The 20,473-nt window shown below is 45.2% G+C and overlaps 1 protein-coding gene and 1 long non-coding RNA gene across 4 annotated transcripts in view; one reads left to right on the forward strand and one right to left on the reverse strand.

The window, feature by feature from the left end:
* Nucleotides 1-20,473, forward strand: part of LOC307199701 — a 401,509-nt gene that overhangs the window by 225,651 nt on the left and 155,385 nt on the right. The gene's annotated exons all lie outside the window — the stretch shown is intronic.
* The window catches only part of PDE1C (phosphodiesterase 1C), a 280,403-nt gene continuing 267,404 nt past the window's right edge, over nucleotides 7,475-20,473 (reverse strand). For 2 of the 3 annotated variants that reach the window (XM_079947553.1, XM_079947552.1), the window contains 2 exons: nucleotides 17,096-17,158; nucleotides 7,476-8,330 (listed from right to left, as the gene is read on the reverse strand). In XM_079947553.1, coding sequence (XP_079803679.1) covers nucleotides 8,158-8,330; nucleotides 17,096-17,158 — 236 coding nt within the window. In that variant the 3' untranslated portion in view covers nucleotides 7,476-8,157. Of the gene's footprint in view, nucleotides 8,331-17,095; nucleotides 17,159-20,473 lie in introns of all 3 variants that reach the window. The other variant, XM_079947551.1, reaches the window with a different exon arrangement.

Below are 20,473 nucleotides of genomic sequence, written 5' to 3' on the forward strand. Positions count from 1 at the left end.
CCAGGGAGTCTTCTCTTCTCATGAGGTGGCCCAAGTATTGGAGCCACAGCTTCAGGATCTGTCCTTCCAGTGAGCACTCAGGACTGATTTTCTTAAGAATGGAGAGGTTTGATCTTCTTGCAGTCCATGGGGCTCTCAAGAGTCTACTCCACCACCATAATTCAAAAGCATCAATTCTTCGGCGATCAGCCTTCTTTATAGTCCAGCTCTCACTTCCATACATCACTACTGGGAAAACCATAGCTTTAACTATCCGGACCTTTGTTGGCAAGGTGCTTTTTAAGATCACCATGGCAAGGTGCTTTTTAAGATCACCATGGCGTGGGGTTAAAAACTGCCAAAATGCCCAGGATTTTGCAAACAGAACCGGTAAGTAAGTAAGAGAGAGAGAGAGAGAGAGAGAGAGAGAGAGAGAGAGAGAGAGAGAGTATCACTCTTTACTTTTTTCCTATGTCTATGGACGCGCCTGCTCTCTCTATACAAAGACTTGCTTTGCAAGCGGAGCCAGCAGGCTGCGTGCGAGGATCACTCTTGTTCCTTTTCCTATCTCTATGGTGCATGCTGGAATGGGGCTCATCACCAAACAGGGCAGATCAGCTGATGGCTGGCTCTCATGTCAGGGAAAGTCCTAGTTTCAATTCATTACTTTGGCCATTGCATGATTTTAAAGGAGAGGAAAGGCAGGGTGTCTCCCTGGTGAGTTGCATTAGGGGCAGGAAAAGATTCTGCAGCTGTTTGGGGGGCAGCACTTCAAGGTGGGTTGGAAAAGTGGTGGGAAATGCTTCCCCCAACTGTTTAGAACAAGTCTCTCTCTCTCTTTTTCTTTTTCTTTTTCTTTTTCTTTTTCTTTTTCTTTCTCTCTTCCCCTCTCCACTTTCTCCTGTTGAAGTTTTGCAAAGTCTGTGATCTCTTAACCTTGCACTCCCCTTCCCCCTGTGTGAGAGGAAGAGGTTCCAGAACATAGCTGTCAAGCATCCCTTATTTGGCGGGACAGTCCCTTATCCCAGTGCCATGTCCCGCTGCTGTCCCTTATTGATGATGTCGCTTAAATTTCCCAGGTTTCAAAGGAAGCAGCTCCTCTCCCTCCCTCCCTGCCAGCCAACTCCAACTGTGGTGCTTGGCTGCATTGTTCACCCAATAAGGAGTCTAAGAGCAACTGGGGGGTGGAGCTTGCATGTCTTGTGCCGATCAAATTGGCCGCGTTGCCTGGGGACTCGCCTTTGCTCAGCGCTTCCCAGCGGAGAGGTGACGGTGGTTTTCCTTGCTGCATCCCCTTTGCCAGGTTGCTGCGCTATGGGAACCACCACTTGAGGCTTCGTTTGGCTGCTGGTTGACTAAAATCCCTTATTTTGGCTGCTGATCCCTTATTTTTGAGGCTGCTCGTCCCTTATTTTCAAATCTGTAAGTTGACAGCTATGTTCCAGAATCAGTTGGGAATTATTATAGAATTAGGCCCAGGAGTCTCTGCCTCATTCGACTCTTTAAAGAAAGAAAAAAATCACTAGGAACCACCTCTGATTCCTGATTCATTCTGGATCTGAATTGGTTGCAGAACCCTAATACCAGTGCAGTGCTGGACCAGCTGTTGCAGATCAGCCTCTTTTGCAGATTTCACCTAGGAATTGGGAGTTGATCCTGAGCAGGCAGTGCCCTGTATTTTAAGAAAAACCAGCAGGTATTGAGCACGAAGTTGTTAACAGTAAGTGCCACACTTTTAACATGGCGAGCGGATTGGGAAGAGGCCAAGAGGACTGATAGTTGTGTTTGTTATCACTTAAACTTATCCCATTGACACAGCCCTTGTATCTTTTGAGAGGAAGCTTCTCTCTGTATGATGCTAAGATATTTAAAAACCGCTGTTATTGAGTGGGGAATCAAGTCCGCAGTTGTTCATGTTAATCCAAGTGTTCTGGTAGTGCGATGCAGTTTGTTTATTATCTTCATTTGTACAAGTGATTTGGTTCCATTTTCCTCATTGTCAAATGCAGATATAATGTAGTGCTCTGAATTAGCATTTGATGAGAGCAATCCATCTTTGCAACTCTGGATTAGAAAATGCAGTGCCATCTGTAAAGGAACTGTCTATGAGTACTATGTGCATAGTACGTGTATTTGGGTAGATGATTGTTTTAAACTTTGGTTTTCTTTTTGGATGATCAGAACCTGATTCTCTGCTTTTGAACATACTTTTTCAGCTTATGTTTAGTGATCCTCTCAAAATATTCATGTATTTTCAAGAATGGCTTGAATTGTGCGGTCTTTCAGGAATATTATCCATTGTGACAATTGCATCGACTCATATGGTTTTATTACTCGAAGTGTGGAAATAGCATAGCAATATCCTTCCTTATTCATCACATACAGAAGAACATTCTGACCATGGCAAAAACATTCACCTTGATGGTTTTCTTTCTGTGTGTCCCTTGGGCTCTGCAGTATCATTAGGAAACTGGGTTTTCTTTTAAAAATGGAAGGTGGGGTGGCAAATGTCCCAATTATTTTGTCCTAATCAAAAGTGTGAACTTTGAAACAAAAATCATGCAGCGTTAATTTTAGTGCAGTCCCCTTTGTCCTCTTTAGCTATGTACTTGCCATTATAAATTTATTAGTTCAAATTGATCACTAGAAGTTTCCAAGTTCATTTGCAATGCTGAAGGCTAGTAACATGATATTGGAATGAAATTAATGGCAACATTCTTTGAACTCTATAACGCTTTAACAGTATACAGCTTTATTTTGGTTGTGTAGATTTCTAGAACTTTGGTTTATGAAGGTCTGTTACCAGTTGTACCATTTGCACCTCAGGTGTTCTGCTCTGAATAATTTGTTGTGTTTGTTTTTAAAGAGCTTCTAGCATCTGTCAGTCAGCTTTTCTTCTCAGTGCAAGTAAAGCCAGGGCTTTTTTTCTCCCCAGCTGGAACTCACCTGAACTCAGTTCTGGCCCCTCTCAGGTGTGCACCATTGCCATTAAACGAGAACAAGGGAGGCATTTCTGGCGATTTCCAGCACTTCTTTTTCTAGAAAAAAAGCACTGAGTAAAGCCAACCTTTCTCCCCTAGCAAAGGGTTTTCTAATCTCTCTGCTTATTTGGGCTTTTGTTCTTCACGTTGGTGTCTTCAAGGAAAACACTGAAGACTGCTGGAAAAGAGATGTAGAGAATTTATGTGGGTCTGTGTTTGTATTATGCCTAGAATTCCAGTGTTTAGAATGCTTAGAGATGCTTCACAGTAATTACTACTATTATAATAAATGTCTTGAAATTATAGAGTCACTCTTTATTGTTTCATGAACTCCAGTTAAAATGTAAAGATCTAAAATGTATTTTTACCAGAATACCAAAGCAGCTGGTAGGAAAATGATGCTACCATATTCTTTCAACTTTCCTTTGCTCTCCTATACAGTGATACCTTGGTTTACAACCTGTCAGGGGCTCAGGAGCAGAGGCACAGGGGAGAGAGGAAACGGAGAGCGAAGGGGAAGAATCTGAGGGCAGCGTAGGGGAGTATGAGAGTGGCCCGAGAGATTCCATGAGCTTCTCCAGCGATTCAGGAGATTCCCAGAAGGGGGCGCCGATGGCCAGGGCAAGGGGGGTCCCAGGGGGGACGCACCAGAAGCAAGGGGCCAGCGGGGACTCCCAAAGCAGCAGCTGGAAATCAGGACCAGTTTCCCCACCAGAGCGTAGTGGGGGGGAAGAGTCCCATGTATCAGGGCCAGCGTCCCCTCCAGTAGGGAGAGAAGATGAGTCAGGGCTGACCACGCCTCCATCGCAGAGTGAGGGAACGGAGGGGAAGTCAGATCCAACTAGCCCCCCCGAAGGGGGAAGCAGTGACAGGAGCAGTGTAACGGTCAGGAGAAAGGTGGCCGGCTGGGCGCGCGCGCCAAGTTCAAATGTACAGGTGCGCGGGACAGCAGAAAGCCCGAATTGGGAACCAGGTCCTAAAGCCCGCCGGAGGCAGGGGGAAGACTCAGGGGATTCAGCGTCAGAAGAGTCTAGAAAGGGCAAGACCCCAGTGGACAGGCGGACCCAGAGGAGGAAAGAGCAAAGGAAGAGGTGGAGCAAGGCTAGAGTCTTAAACTGGTGTCTGGGGGGAGGAGATTCAGACGGAGCTTCAGCGGTCTAGAGTTTAAGACGTAGAGCTGCGCGCCATGGCTTTGAAATCGAAACTGATCTTCAATAAAGACTTTTGTATATAACAAGAACTGGCGTTGGTCCTTTGTGAGCTGGGACCTCGGGCAGCTCTGACACAACCATAATCCGTTCCAAAGGTCCGGTTGTAAACCAAAACAGGTTGTAACCCAAGGCGCACTTTTGCCAATGGGGCCTCCCCCCAAAAATTGGTTGTAATAAAAAAAAAATGGGTTGTAATCCAAATAAAAAAAAGGGGGGTTTTAATCATTTTCTGTAGGTGTCTTCAACGCTCAATATTTTACAAAGCAAATGGCTCAGTTCAGACACCATCCCAAGCCATGGCTTGTACTACCCATAGTGCATTTTAATTTTTGTTGCTGGTACCCACCAGTATGTAGGACTGTCGCCTCTCTCTTTTTGCTGTATTGGCAGCCATTTTGTGCTGGCACCCATAACACTTTCTCAAGATATATATTCACACAAACCCAAAGCAGTTCCCATAGTCAGTAGTCCAAACCATGGTTTCAAACTTCCAAATGTACTTATGGTTTAGAGCTGCCTGCTTTCGGTTCCTATTTGGTAAGGATTCAGTTTTATTCTGTCTCTGTGGTGCAGGCTCTTGAGTGAAGCGGCGATTTTGTGGATTGCCAGTGGTTTGTGAATTTAGGAGTTAGCAGGAAGTGTGGTTTGCAAACCAGCTTCTTTGCATGCAGAATGTGCCAGGTTGAATCGGCCTGGGAATATACTTTGTCTGAAATCCTGCCAGTCAACTAGATGGCCCAATGAACTGACTTAGCATGTGAAGGTTTCCTATGTTCCATGCTTTGTTTTCCTGGTTTGGTAGTCCCTGCAAAAGCACTTTTTGTAAATTGGTGTAAGGGCAGACATAACAGGAAACCATAGTTTGATGTTACATCTGAACGTAACCAATGATGGTAAAATCCTAAAGTGTCGTGAATTAATGTAGATAAATTTGAAATTACAAATATCAAGACAAAAAAGGGAGGTTGCAAGAAACAAGATTAGAAAAAAGCACCTCATAAGATGTGTTTGTTCAGGACAGCTGTGTTTCCACATGAATTTCAAGTTTTTGTTTTTTTTTCTAATTCTCCATCCAATTCAATAGTGTCTGTGATGATATTTAACATTTTGGGGGGAATTCAAAGTATTTTAAATATGTACTGGGTATTATTTCACTGCTATGTAGGTAGCGAGAAATCATTCTAGAGCATATAACAGCTACTTGAGCAATAAAATAAAACGAAATTGTGCATTTTGCACCCTACAGCTATGACCACAAGATGGGAGTGTTGTATCATGAAGAACAGCACTACTTGCAGGTTGCAACTGATTTGGGCTGCTTAAAATTAAATGATTGTCCCATTTTTCTACTACAAAACCACCGCTTTCCAAAGCCTAACTAAATACACCATCATTTGGAAGAGTTGTGGAATTGAAATGCGATATCATCTAGATATGCAAACAGGAAAAGGGAAGCCTCCGCACAAACAAACTCACAAATAAACAAGGCTCATTTGGAAGAATAAAATAGTGCATTTTATACAACCTTTTCTGCAGATAATCTAAGTGACACTTTACAAGCAATGTCAAAAATATTTTCTCCTTTTGTCATGAAATTCCAAGACATAAAATCACATTCTCACCCCCTCCCCCTAATTTTACAAGGCTTTGTGTGCAAGGATATAGGCAACTCTCCTATTAAAGAAGAAAAGGAGTGGATTCAGCAAAGCATGATGCCGGGGGGGGGGCACAGTTCTGAGGTGCTACAAAGGATTGGGCTGGACAGTGACTTTAAGACATGGAGCCATTCCACTGAAAAGAATATCTTGCCCATTTGTAGGCCTAGAACGCACACGTTCTCAGGAGTTTTCCTGACGAAGTGGTTTTCCGTGACAGCTCCAGTTGACTTGCTGTCTTCCCATTTATTAAAATTCATTTGCTTAAAGAGAATGAGGAACGCAGACATACTGGCAGAAAAAAACCCTGACTGGATAAGGATTTCCCCTTTTCTCTCCATCCCCTCGCCTGCCTCCTGAGCTCTGGCAAGGAGTTCATTTTACAGGTTTTTCTGAATCAGTCCTAGAAGCCTACACAGCTGGACCTGAGCTTCTGCGCAGACTGTTCCAGAGGTCCTTGACCTGGAAGGAGGAGCAGGGTCTGTTCAAGACATTCTGCTGCCTGAAGCCATGATGTCTTCCCTTGGAGAAAGGTGTTAGCTCACTGGTAGAGCTGATGCTTTTGCGTTCAGAAAGCCCCAGGCTCCAGAGGTAGAGGCAGGAGACACAAAAGATATGATCCTCATATTTGTAGGATGCCAGGTTGCATTGCAGCCAATCACAAGTCAGATATGTCTAGACACAGGGCCACAAAGAGCTTTCTCCCTCTCCAGGCAAGTGAAAAAGACATTCCAGGCTGAGGACAAGTGAAGTTCTGATGCCTAGAGAGATTCTCAAGGGCCAGACAGACCTGGAGTGGATCCCACTCAGCCTAGAGCCCTGCTCTAGGAAAACTGTACAGTCGTACCTTAGTTAACTAATGGAATTCATTCCGGGAGTCCGTTTGACTTCCGAAAACGTTCAGAAATCAAATTGCGGCTTCCAATTGGCTGCAGCCAATCGTAAGCCGTGTCGGATGTTCGGGTTCCAAAGAACATTCGCAAATCAGAACACTCACTTCCTGGTTTGTGACGTTCGGGAGCCGAAACGTTCAAGTCGCAAGGCATTTGTCAACCAAGGTACGACTGTAATAGAATTGCATAATCATAGAACTGTAGAGCTGGAAGGGACCCCAAGGGGCATCTAACCCAACCCCTCGCAAGGCAGGAATCTCAGCTAAAGCATCCATGACAGATGGCCACCCAACCTCTGCTTAAAAACCTCAAATGAGGGAGAGTCCACAATCTCTCAAGGGGAGACCGTTATCATATATGAATGCCTTGCTTTTGGTCTGCCTGCTTATAAAACAACGGTGCTGCAACACAATCATCTCAATTCCGGAAATAAAGCCTCGGTTTTTCCTAAATTGAAGGAGCAGAGGAGAGGGGAGAAATAAAAATGAATTGAAATGTGAACTCTCTCTTCTTTTGGTAGAAAGGCCCCATTAAGTACAATGTCCAGGTGAAACTGGCCTAGAGACAGATTGGCTGCTGGATTTGTCTAAGCTTCGATTACTATCTATTCCCTAATGATCTGCACTGGTAGCACCAGAAATATACATATATAGTGGACGCTCGGATTGCGAACGTGATCCGTGCGGGAGGCACATTCTCAACCTGCAGCGTTCACAACCCACAGCTGCGCACACACAGGTCCCAATTCGGCACTTCTGCGCATGCGCAAAGCACGATTTAGTGCTTCTGTGTATACGCGAGCGCCGAAACCCGGAAGTAACCCGTTCCGGTACTTCTGGGTTCGGTGCAGTGCGCAACCCGAAAACACACAACCTGGAGTGTCTGTAATCCGAGGTATGACTGTATGTGTGTGTATTGTGGGTGTTATGCTCCTTCTGGGATAGTTTTTCTCACCTGCGGCTCCCAGACCACATCCTGGGAAACAGCTAAACCAGGTGAGAGTAGCCCCTCCATGCAAAGACACATTGCAAAAAACAAAATAACCCACCCTCTGTAAAACTGGGTTCAGGTCACCTCTCTGAAAAGGTAATTGACTGCCAAAGTTGGCCATGCCAGTCACCTATTATGGGCTATGTGGGCAGATACAGTCCAGAAATGATTACTCTGTCAGGACCCAATCCTGAATGCAGACGCAGGGATTTTGTGCACATGGGTGAAGGGGTTTGATGCTACTATATGCAGGGCATCTTGGTGAAACAGGATGAATTATGACTAGGAAATACTTCCATTGCACATGTTACATTACATACTTTCCCCCAATAATTTTGTGCAGCTTTCAAAGTGCTTTTTGCTCAGGTTCCAAAATGTCCTCTATTAATAACTGGCTATCAGGTGGGGGGCAGGGCAGGGATAAAGGGACGACGCTTTCCTTTCCCGTCTATTTCTTATTCCAGTGCTGTGAAATGTGCTGGATCTTCTTCATTCTGCCCCTCTGATCAAGCAGCTTGTACTTCACCAAGTAGTCCTCCGTTTTCTTGGGGAAAGGTGGGAAGGTGGTGCTTGTGGAGGCATAACTGGCTTTCTTGAAATGATGGATTGGAGGTTTGAGGGCTGGAGAGGAAGAAGATAAAAGCAGAAGCAAGTCAGGTGAATCAATTGCTGGCACCTGCAGATTTCTCCCTCTGTATCCCACAGCCACACAGTAATCCAAATACGTAAAAGGAAGAGCAATATTAACTTTGCAAAAAACCTATGCATAAGTAATAGATTCCTTCCAAATTTGATCACATTTAAAGCTGAATTCATCAAGCTTGCACAAAATGAGAACTCAGAGATAGGACTTGGCTACATTAGTCAGATTATAACGTTATAAATTTGTTATAACAATGTAGCACCAGATGGCACTGTTAGAGCTGAAATCGAAAGTCAAAGATAATTTCCATTGTGAACTTTTATAACGGTTTTTAATGGTCAGAACAAAATAAAAAAATTCCTTCCAGTAGCACCTTAAAGACCAACTAAGTTAGTTCTTGGTATGAGCTTTCGTGTGCATGCACACTTCTTTGTTGTGCACACGAAAGCTCATACCAAGAACTAACTTAGTTGGTCTTTAAGGCGCTACTGGAAGGATTTTTTTTATTTTGTTCTGACTATGGCAGACCAACATGGCTACCTACCTGTAACTGGTTTTTAATGGTGTTTTTTATAGTTGTGTAGATCCAGCTATAGTCTTCCTTTGCAATCCCCACTTACCAGAATTTTGCGATGCAGTTCTCCAGCCAACCAGTGTTTACAAAAATGTAAATATTAGGTAAACGTGTGCATGAAAATGAATATATTGCTGAACACCAACATACAAAAATACATTATATGAGGAGAAATTGCTTGCAAAAATATGCTTATGAGGAGAAATCTGCCCTGAAATGCTGAGGAGTTTTCATGATGATTTAAAAAATAAAAATCCACAAATTGCTGCAGAAATGTGGAGAACCGGGTGTAAAATGGGAAAACTTGAGAAACTCAGAGAACCAAAATGGACCAGTCCTTCCATCCCTATTCACCTCACTTAGGCGAGGGGTGGGTGACTTGAGGCGTCAGCCTCATTTCAAAAGCCACCTGCAGTTGACTTCTGGGAAGAATAACCTGTCCTTCCCTTGACATTTTGCTGAGCAGGGAGGAGGGGAGAGAGAAAGAGAGGGGAGAGAAAAGGGGCAGCCCCATTCACAACCGGCTCTTGCCCTAACTACCATGGGCTTTGGCCCTGCCCACTGCCAGCATGTAGCTCAATATAAGCAAGCAATGAGAGTGAGACCTCCGATTTTGCTCAGCAAATATGAAATAAATGTTTGCAGCTGCTGATGTAAGACCAGGGATGGCTGAGCAGCTCAGACTTGGCTCTTTCTTGCTACTAAATGCGGGATCAATAAGGCTTTGCCACCACCCTTGTGCCAGCCCTGGAAACAACTCACTCAGAGGGCAACTTTCCTCTGGGAAAAGTTTCCAAAGTAGCAAATATAGTGAATCCATGGATGGCCTTGGATCAGAGCCTAGACCCGAATTCCCATTCAGTTACGCAAGTCACTTTGTCAGCGCACTTCAGCAAACTCACAAAGTTGTTGCAAGGACCAAATGGGATAATTCCACACAGGCTTTGGAGGAAGCATGGAATACAAATGCCACAGCAAAGTCCAATCTGATCCTGTCCTCACACCACAGCCAAGCCACTGCCTCTGAGATGCCTCCAATTGGGTCATGGAGCCAACTAGCCCTCTGCCTACCTGCGAGTCTCAGAATGTTAGCCGTGCTAATGAACTTCAGTGGGTCTACTCTTGAGTAGAACTAATATTGCATAAAATCAGTTGTCAACTTATTTTATGAGGGAAGGGAGTTGCACCAGCCCACATCCTGTTGACTTGGGTCATCCTTTTCTGCACGTTGAGTCACAATATGAGATGGTTACGGATTTGTCAATGTAAAAAACTGCTCACCCAGATTCAGCTTATGCAGACATGCAGTAGCTCTGGCTATGTAAGCAAAGATCTTGTCAGATAAGCAGTGCCAGATTTACGTATAAGCTAAACAAGCTATAGCTTAGGGCCCCACTCTCTTGAGGGCCCCCCAAAAAATTTAAAGGAAAAAAAAACCTGGATGTACATTTCCAAAATATAAGATAAAAAACAAATACAGTGGTGCCCCGCAAGATGAACGCCTCGCAAGACGGAAGACCCGCTAGACGAAAGGGTTTTCCGTTTTGTTTTTTGTTTTTTTTAAATAATTTTTATTCGTTTTTCAAACAGATAATAAGAACAAAACAAGATAAACAAAAGAAAAACAAAAAGAATCAAAACACACAAAACAATTAGAACAATATAGCTTCAAAATCATCATTTCATACCCTTCTTTCTTTTGACTTCCCCATACCTCCCCATCCCTGCATCCTTGTTTAATGGTTCTTTAGCAACCCTTAGGTCCGAAAGGGTTTTCCGTTTTGGAGGTGCTTCGCAAAACGAATTTCCCTATGGGCTTGCTTCGCAAGATGAAAATGTCTTGCGAGTTCCTGAGGGGTTTTTTCCCTCCCCCCCCCTTTTCCTAAGCCCTAAGCCGCTTATCAGCTGATCCGCTAAAAGCCGCTAAACCGCTAATAGCGCTAATCCGCTAAGCTGTCAATGGGCTTGCTTCGCAAGACGAAAAAACCGCTATACGAAGAGCCTCACGGAATGGATTAATTTCGTCTTGCGAGGCACCACTGTAAAATAAAACCTACCTACAGCAGCAGTGTTTTGTGTTGTGTAGGCTCCTATGATGTAATGGGCCCCGCCTGCTAGCCTGCTCCCTAAAATATCACTGGTTTGCGCATTTCTATATACAGGGTGCCTACATTCTGCATGGACTAGTTGCATAGCAACATGTGCAAAGGGCTTTAGGTCCATACATTACCATATAGCATATATTCAACACAAAAAAAAAACCGGCGACAATTTGTTGCTGACAAAGGACAGCTGGAAATATAAAGGGCCCCATTACCTTCAGTAGCTTAGGGCCTCATCAAGCCCTAAGATAAGTGCAGATAAGTGGTGACAATTGTTTGGAACCTGATGAGCTGGTAAGAGGGAAGAGTAAATCTCTTCGCCAGCTCCAGAACAGCCAGATACAGCACTGTTACTGGTTTTCTTACAAGGGTTTAAATGCACGCAAATCTCAGGTGCTGGGTCAGTTTCTGGTGTAATGCTTGTAGGAACCTGTTCAAGGGAGCAGTTGATGTTCAGAGTTCAGATATGGCTGCTGGAGCCTTCTTGTGTTCAATATGCATCTAACCTCGGTTGGAGTGCACAACTGTATGGAAATACGCCGTCAAACCACCTTACAAACAGACCTCAATATTTAAGCGTGAAATGCAGAAATGAGGAAATGGGCGGCGTTACTAGCCATACAAATAAGTTTGCCTAGAGAGGGGGGGGGGGAACCTTCATTTTTGCAAGTACATTAGTGCCAAAACTTTTGTGGCAGAACTTTATTAAAGAAAGCAATACAGTACAGCTCGCTTGCTGCGTAAGTCCCGTTCCAAATGTCTCTCTCTGTATATATATATATATATATATATATATATATATATATATATATATAATTATTGAGGCAGATATAACAAGTTGGCGTTGTGAACAGAACTAATGTAGGCCTATTCCAGGGTTGTGTTGCGCAGGACATAGTAAAATGATAAAAGTTTTTCTTTTAAGGAAGGAAGACAGTGACTTCCACCCCCAGGAAAGTCTGCTTTTTAAAATTGTTGCTTCTGGTTCCTTGAGGTGAGATGGGCATTGTTGCTGGTTTTCAAGTTCAGGCGATCTATGGAGGGAAATGCAAATCGTAATTGATGTGCCTAGAAATCATTGCTGCTACTACACCAAACAGTAAAAAATATATTTTTGCTTAACTCATTTTGGGGAGTTTCCCCCCTGCATCAACTTAGGGTTGGCTGCATATCATAAGACATACCACTACACAAGTAACTGAAGGACTTCTGAAATGATGATACAGTGCTCACCTGTTTCAAGGCCTATTCAACAAGGGATCATCAACACTTCAATTGTGCCACTATTTCTAGGTGCAGGTCTGTGGTTTTTAGGCATGGGTCCAAGCAGTGTTTTTGTCCCACCGCTTTTCCTGGGAAAATCCACTGTTTGCCACTTAATCAGAAAATCTGTGGATAACCCAACTGAGATTTGTTGTTCTGATTCAGCGGTAAACAGCAGGTTTTCCCAGGGAAAGCGGTGGGACAAATAAAAACAATCAGAAGTGTGGATGAGCCCCTTGCCTCAGGGAATTCAGAAATGGACAAGTACGCTTATCTTCATGTCTCAAGTCAGAGGAGCAACGTTAAGTACCATATTTTTCACCCCATAGGACGCACCGGCCCATAGGACACACCAGGTTTTTTTGGGGGGAAATAAAGAAAAAAATATATATTTCCCCCCCCAGGCGCTTGTGGGGCCGGCAGCGGGGAGAAGCGCTTTTCTCCCCGCCGCCCGCCTGCAGACCAGGTCCGGGGACAGCAGTGGGGAGAAGCGCTCTTCTCCCCGCCGCCCGCCTGCAGACCACATCGGGAGACAGCGGGATGGCGGCATTCCGCCTCCCCACTGTCCCCCAACCTTGTGGGACTGGTGCTGCGGCTCTCCTGAAGCCTGGAGAGCGAGAGGGGTCGGTGCGCACCGACCCCTCTGGCTCTCCAGGCTTCAGCGAAAGCCTGCATTCACCCCATAGGACGCACACGCATTTCCCCTTCATTTTTGGAGGGGAAAAAGTGTGTCCTATAGGGCGAAAAATACGGTACTTACATAATGATGAAAAATTAGTTCCTGACGGAAAAATTAATGTTGGATCGACTTGGAAACTACCTGAGGTCTTCCACACACAAAAAGCTCAGGTAAATTTTTGTGAGTCGACCTTGAGAGCTTGGAAAAATGACATCTTCATCCCATACAGGTTTTCCTTCAAACACCCTCCTCTCTTCCCTTACATGCTATCAGTAGTAGTGGAGATGGACAGTGAGGAAAGAGAGGTTTTTCCAGTTTTCCTTCCTGCTTTCCTGCTTTCCTTCTCTCCTTCCCTGCTTCCCTCCTTCCTTCCTCTGCACATTGTGGGAGACCATGGGAGATGTAGCTGTCCCAAAGAATGCCATCCCCGTTCAGTCTAAAGGAGCAAAGCAGAGCTAAACACTCCTATCTACTACATTGGACCCTCTGGATACGAACTTAATTCGTTCCAGGGGTCTGTTTGCACCCCAAAAATTACGCAAATAGAGGTGCACTTCTGCGCATGCACACGGCACAATGGAGCGCTTCTGCGCATGCACACTGCACGATTGAGCGCTTCTGCACATGTGCAAGGTGCGCAGAGGACTTCTGTGCATGCGCACACGGCAAAACCCGAAAGTATACACTTCCGGGTTTGCTGCAGCCGTAACCCGAAGATTCCTTATCCATAGGGATTCGTAAGTAGAGGTACGACTGTATATATCCTTTTTCTCGTCTTTGAAGTAAAGATAGATATACACAGATCCTCTAACACTATCACCATGCTAGATAACGCTGCCGTGTAAAACCCACAGCCTCTTCCCCTGACTCCCACAGGTTCAGAATCAGACCCCGAAAGTCCTACAGGATAGCATCAGGACAGGCGCAACTTCAGGAACACAGGCACAATGACTGTTATTCCCATCTCTACATTCCTGAACCAGTGGGATGGTTCAGCAAGTCCTACACTCGGCCTCGCTGGTGTTGCTATGGTAACGCAGTGCACCTGGCATCCTTATCTCAGAACATCTGGATGTGGGCTGCCTGTGCTGCTCAAAACACTGACACCAAGCACAGTGCAATTTAACCCATTGTTCTCGTTACGCCAACACCACCTACGTGAAATGTCGATTTCGTCATAATGTTCATACTAACCTGAACATTTGGGGAGAAGGGAAGTGCATGCTTTTCTTTAAATTGCCTCCGAGCAATTGGGCTGGCATGTTGAGGAGGTAATGCTCTTTCCTGAAGAATCTTAGTTTTCTGAAAGGCAGAATACCATACTCAAAAGGACATCAACCCCAACAGAAATGCATGAAGGTGACACTAGGCTTACGGAAGCGGAAGATATCTGCCTCTAATTCTACAAGATACACTAGGCAGTGCAGCTAGTGGGAGTCAGCGCTTGGGCAGAATACTTGTATACTATTGGACTGTACCTTTGTTTAAGAATTGCTTCAGGCAAATGGCATAACAATGGTCTTCACAAGATACACCTTGGTGGTGTGCCAGAGGTCTCTTTTATTTTCAATCACTGTCCACATGCCTCTGATGATATTACAGTGTGTGATGATTCGCAGTGTCATAGGAAGAAATATCCAATACTCATTATGGCTTGCTTGCTGGATTCTCTGGAAGAAACATCTGCTGAGCTTTGTGTTACCTTACCAAACGTAGCTGTTTGCCATCATGGTAATGATACAGAACTCAGCTGTGAAAAAGTTACGATGGTATCAGAGTATTTTTGCAGACTGGTGTACTGAGCTTTTTAGTACAGTGGTACCTCGGGTTAAGAACTTAATTCGTTCTGGAGGTCCATTCTTAACCTGAAACTGTTCTTAACCTGAAGCACCACTTTAGCTAGTGGGGCCTCCCACTGCCACCACGCCGCCGGAGCACGATTTCTGTTCTCATCCTGAAGCAAAGTTCTTAACCTGAGGTACTATTTCTGGGTTAGCGGAGTCTGTAACCTGAAGCGTCTGTAACCTGAAGCGTCTGTAACCGGAGGTACCACTGCATAGCCAACTTGGATGCACCTGATTCTAGCGAAGATCAAAGAGCCAATGGAGACAAGTGTTTAGTTTTCTTGAACCTCCTTGAACCCTAATCCAACTTCTCCCTGGGATCTGTGTCCTCAAGGCTGCCACCACCTCCATCATATTGGAAGGGAACCTTGGCTTGGAATGGGGGTGAAGAGCATTCCAATGTCAGATCGTTTTCAGTTCTCCGGCGAGAGACGCCTGAGCTCTGATCCAACTACAGTTAGATAAGGCAAAGACTGCAGTCTTATGGTCCTGAATGGCGTAACCGTGCCCCTGAAGGACTAGGTGTGCAGCCTGGGAGTCATTCTGGACTCACAGCTGTCCATGGAGGTGCATGTCAATTCGGTGTCCAGGGCAGCTGTTTATCAGCTCCATCTGGTACGCAGGCTGAGACCCTACCTGCCCGCAGACTGTCTCGCCAGAGTGGTGCATGCTCTAGTTATCTCTCGCTTGGACTACTGCAATGCGCTCTATGTGGGACTACCTTTGAAGGTGACCCAGAAACTACAACTAATCTAGAATGCAGCAGCTAGACTGGTGACTGGGAGTGGCCACTGAGACCATACAACACTGGTCTTGAAAGACCTACACTGGCTCCCAGTACGTTTCCGAGCACAATTCAAAGTGTTGGTCCTGACCTTTAAAGCCCTAAACGCCCTCGGTCCAGTATACCTGAGGGAGCATCTCCACCCCCATCGTTCTGCCCGGACACTGAGGTCCAGCTCCGAGAGCCTTCTGGCGGTTCCCTCGTTGCGAGAAGCCAAGTTACAGAGAACCAGGCAGAGGGCCTTCTCGGTAGTGGCACCCGCCCTGTGGAATGCCCTCCCACCAGATGTCAAAGAGAAAAATAACTACCAAAGATTTAGAAGACATCTGAAGGCAGCCCTCTTTAGGGAAGCTTTTAATGTTTAATAGGTTATTATATTTTAGTGTTTTGTTGGAAGCCGCCCAGAGTGGCTGGGGAAAACACTCGCGACGGGATGACAAAAAGTGAGGGCTGGAGGCTGGCGCTGCAGCAATTTAGGCTGCTGTACACGCCCCCTTGAAGGCACCTGGTTGGGTGCCTGGCCGAGGGTGTAGGCACCAGCCAGGTGAGTGGGAGACGGGGCAAATGCCCTCTGCTTGAGGCGGAGTCTGGCTCCCGGCCACAACCACTCCCCTCTCTTGCAGGGAGGAGAGTCTTTATTGTATTTTAGTGTTTTGTTGGAAGCCGCCCAGAGTGGCTGGGGAAGCCCAGCCAGATGGGCGGGGTATAAATTATTATTATTATTATTATTATTATTATTATTATTATTATATTACTTACCCAAGAGAAAGCCCTATTGACCAAATGGAGGACTGGCATCTGAGCAATTTGGTGGGGCCTGGCATTGCGATGTGCTGATGTTGCACTCGTGAGCATCGCACCTCCTTCCCTGAGCCGGGCAGAAGCTTTCCGGGCTTCGGGAAAGATGTGTCAGGCCTCTTTCCCAATCCAGTGGACAGCTATTCTCTATTAGGGTTGCCAGATGTTCCCTGCTCCTTAATTACTGTATGTCAGGCTGATGTAAAAAGGCCCAGGGACGGGAAAGGTTTTTTTGTTTTTTGTTTAAAGGCAATGCTATTCAATTTTCATGACAAAAGCAGCAGAGAAGACAAAAAGGAGGAAGCAGAAGATGATCTAGCAACCAATGTTCTGTGAGTATGGAATATATATGAGATCACCCATTTGCTACTCCCATGTGGTCCAGTACCTTCCCCAGATACCATAGGCTACAACCCCAGATCTGTTCACTTATCTTGTTCAGCACTATTGGCCAGACTTAACCACAGGGTTAAAATCTTAGGTTACAGGCTGATGACACAACAGAAAAGCAGATGCACATGAAAAAAGCTGAAACATTTGACCTCTGATCCATAGCAGACATGGGAGAGATGTTCATGTTGGCCATTAATTGTGACATTGATGAGCGGGTATAGAAATAGATGGAGTCAGTTGTCACTGACAAAATACCAATCAGCTATGTCTGAGGTTGCGTATCTGAGCACAGAGGGACTCACTAACCTGGCAGCGTGAGCCGATTTGAGGATTCTGGCAATGGTGCAGGTTTCATAAGTTGTTTTGAACCTTGAAAAATAAAAAAGAGGGTGAATTATAGTAGCATCTTCAAGTATATTCATGTGGTGATTTAGTATAGAATCATAGAATCATAGAATCATAGAGTTGGAAGAGACCACAAGGGCCATCGAGTCCAACCCCCTGCCAAGCAGGAAACACCATCAGAGCACTCCTGACATATGGTTGTCAAGCCTCTGCTTAAAGACCTCCAAAGAAGGAGACTCCACCACACTCCTTGGCAGCAAATTCCACTGCCGAACAGCTCTTACTGTTCCCAGCTCCTGCCCACCTAGCAGTTCAAAAGCACGTCAAGTGCAAGTAGATAAATAGGTACCACTCTGGCGGGAAGGTAAACGGCGTTTCCGTGCGCTGCTCTGGTTCGCCAGAAGCGGCTTAGTTGTACTGGCCACATGACCCAGAAAAACTGTCTGCAGACAAACGCCGGCTCCCTCGGACTATAGAGCGAGATAAGCGCGCAACCCCAGAGTCGTCCGCGATTGGACCTAGCAGTCAGGGGTACCTTTACCTTTATTATATTCCTATCTACTGTGGCAACAGTAGATAACTGGATTGGATTTGGTGGATTTTGCTGCAGTTACAGTGTTCCCAGTATTAGCTCCAACACCAAACCATGGGGTTGGGGGGAACCTTTTGTCCCCCTCCCATTCATCCTCAAACCACATCCTCCCTCTTAGCCCTACCCTTTTAAGCTACAGTGGTGCCCTGCAAGACGAACGCCTCGCAAGACGGAAAACCCGCTAGACGAAAGGGTTTTCCGTTTTGGAGGTGCTTCACAAAACGAATTTCCTATGGGCTTGCTTCGCAAGACGAAAATGTCTTGCGAGTTCCTGCGGGGTTTTTTTTCCTTTCCCCCCCTTTTTCTAAGCCGCTAAGCCGCTTATCCGCTAAGCCGCTAAGCCGCTAAAAGCCGCTAAAAGCCGCTAAGCCGCTAATAGCGCTAATCCGCTAATCCGTCAATGGGCTTGCTTCGCAAGACGAAAAAACTGCTAGACGAAGAGAATCGCGGAACGGATTCTTTTCGTCTTGCGAGGCACCACTGTAAAACAAATGTTGACCAATATGGCAACCCTGTATTGTAGAAGAAAAATACAAGCTTTAGTATTTCACTAGTTGCCTTTTTCCTTTTTTTATTTTTGTCCGCAGCAAACCTAGAGGTTACTTAATCTGCTGTCGTATGCGCACTTACCTGGGAGTCAGTTTCACTGAAACCACTGGGGCTTAGTTCTGACTAGACATGACTAGGCTTGCCTGCCACTGGGACACATTTCTGCATTTCAGGAGTTGCACACCCGTCCCGCAAGGCTTCACCAAGGAACACATTGATTGTAACATAACCTGATAATCGGCAGCAGCGAGTTTCTGCTGCAATACAGTGGTACCTCGGGTTAAGTACTTAATTCGTTCCGGAGGTCCGTTCTTAACCTGAAACTGTTCTTAACCTGAAGCACCACTTTAGCTAATGCGGCCTCCTGCTGCCGCCGCGCCACCGGAGCACGATTTCTGTTCTCATCCTGAAGCAAAGTTCTTAACCTGAAGCACTATTTCTGGGTTAGCGGAGTCTGTAACCTGAAGCGTATGTAACCTGAAGCGTATGTAACCACTGAAGGTACCACTGTAACTGTATTCCTCTGCATATTTTTTTTATAAATATTTTTTATTAAGTTTTAGAAAAGACAACAAACAAGAAAAAGAAAAACAAATACACAAAAATACAAAGTTATAAAATACATAAGAAAGAAAAATAGTTTCAAAAAAGAAAAGAAAAAACACATTTTAAAAAAGAAGAAAAAACACAAAAATCCCTCTTTTTACTTCTCATCTTTGATTCACTTATTTTCTTGACTTCCTCACATCTCCCTTTTTTGTATCCCTGTTGAAAATTAATTTAGCAAATTCATATCCAATTAATTTGTCTAATTATCCATCCAATCTTATTTTTAACCTCGTTGCTAGAACCCCTTCAGTTCATTTCAATGCCATTAACATTCAAAAACTTTACAATATTTCTGTAAGTAAATTTTAAATTTCTTCCAATCTTCTTCCACCGACTCTTCTCCCTGGTCTCGGATTCTGCCAGTCATTTCCGCCAATCCTCTGCATATTTTTACTCAGACATAAGCACCACTGACCTTCGTGGGACTTCGTCCCTGATCCTGGGAAGCATGCGCAGGACTGCAGCCTTAACTGGTTAGTCTGAAATGCTGCTACGCAGGTCCATTAACATGGGAGCTATTTTATTTTCTCAGGTTTTAATCAACTCATTGTGGCTGGTTTTGGGGGCTGCTTTGGAACTGCTATTGTCACACTATGTATTCTCTGTTTTACTGGATTTGTATCTAGCCACTTTAAGGGGGGGGGGAGAGATGGGACCTAATACTCTTCTTGCCCTCGGGGTAAGTAGTATCACCCACTGCAACTTGTTCACCTTGACACCTTATAAAAATGTGGAAAGACATTAAGTTGACTTGGCCACGAAGCTTAGTGGGTGACCTTGGGCCAGTTGCTGTTTCTCTGGCTAACCTGCCTCAGTGTTAATAAATAATGATAATAATAATGATAATAATAATAATAATAATAATAATAATAATAATAATTTTTATTTATACCCCACCCTCCCCAGCCAGAGCCGGGCTCAGGGTGGCTAACACCAGTAAAATTACAGTAAAAACATAATAGGGGGAGAAAAACCAATTTAAAATACAGGTTAAAATGCAATTTAAAATGCAGCCTCATTTTAAAAGTAGCCCATAGATCAAAACCATAAGGGGAGGGAAACATGAGGGACAGACTGAGTCCAAACCAAAGGCCAGGCGGAACAGCTCTGCCTTGCAGGCCCTGCGGAAAGATGTCAAGTCCCGCAGGGCCCTAGTCTCTTGTGACAGAGCGTTCCACCAAGTCGGGGCCAGTACTGAAAAGGCCCTGGCCCTAGTTGAGACTGCTCTGGTTCGCCATAAGTTGTAGCCAGAGGACCAGTTTCCAAGGAAAAAGGGGGGGGGACCCTGGTGTCACATGTCAAGATATCAGGAGGAGTCAGGGGTGGAGCTAAATGCGGCAGCAGAGGGGCTTCAGCGGCCAGTGGCTCCTCCTCCTCCAGCCACTGGCCGGGGGCTGCTTCCCCACTCCTTCCCCTCAACAGCCAGCCACTGAAGCCGTGCCACATTCGACTCTGCGCTCAGCCTTCTCCACCCCCTTCAAACACTGGGAGGGGGGCAGCCCTGTCCCCCAAAATGTGGGAAGGAGGGCTCTGCACCTACAAGTGGGTGCCCCTGTTTGTAGCTAATATAAAGGGAGAGGTGCAGGATG

The sequence above is a fragment of the Podarcis cretensis genome (assembly GCF_951804945.1).
Source record: "Podarcis cretensis genome assembly, chromosome: 12".
Classification (NCBI taxonomy): Eukaryota; Metazoa; Chordata; class Lepidosauria; order Squamata; family Lacertidae; genus Podarcis; species Podarcis cretensis.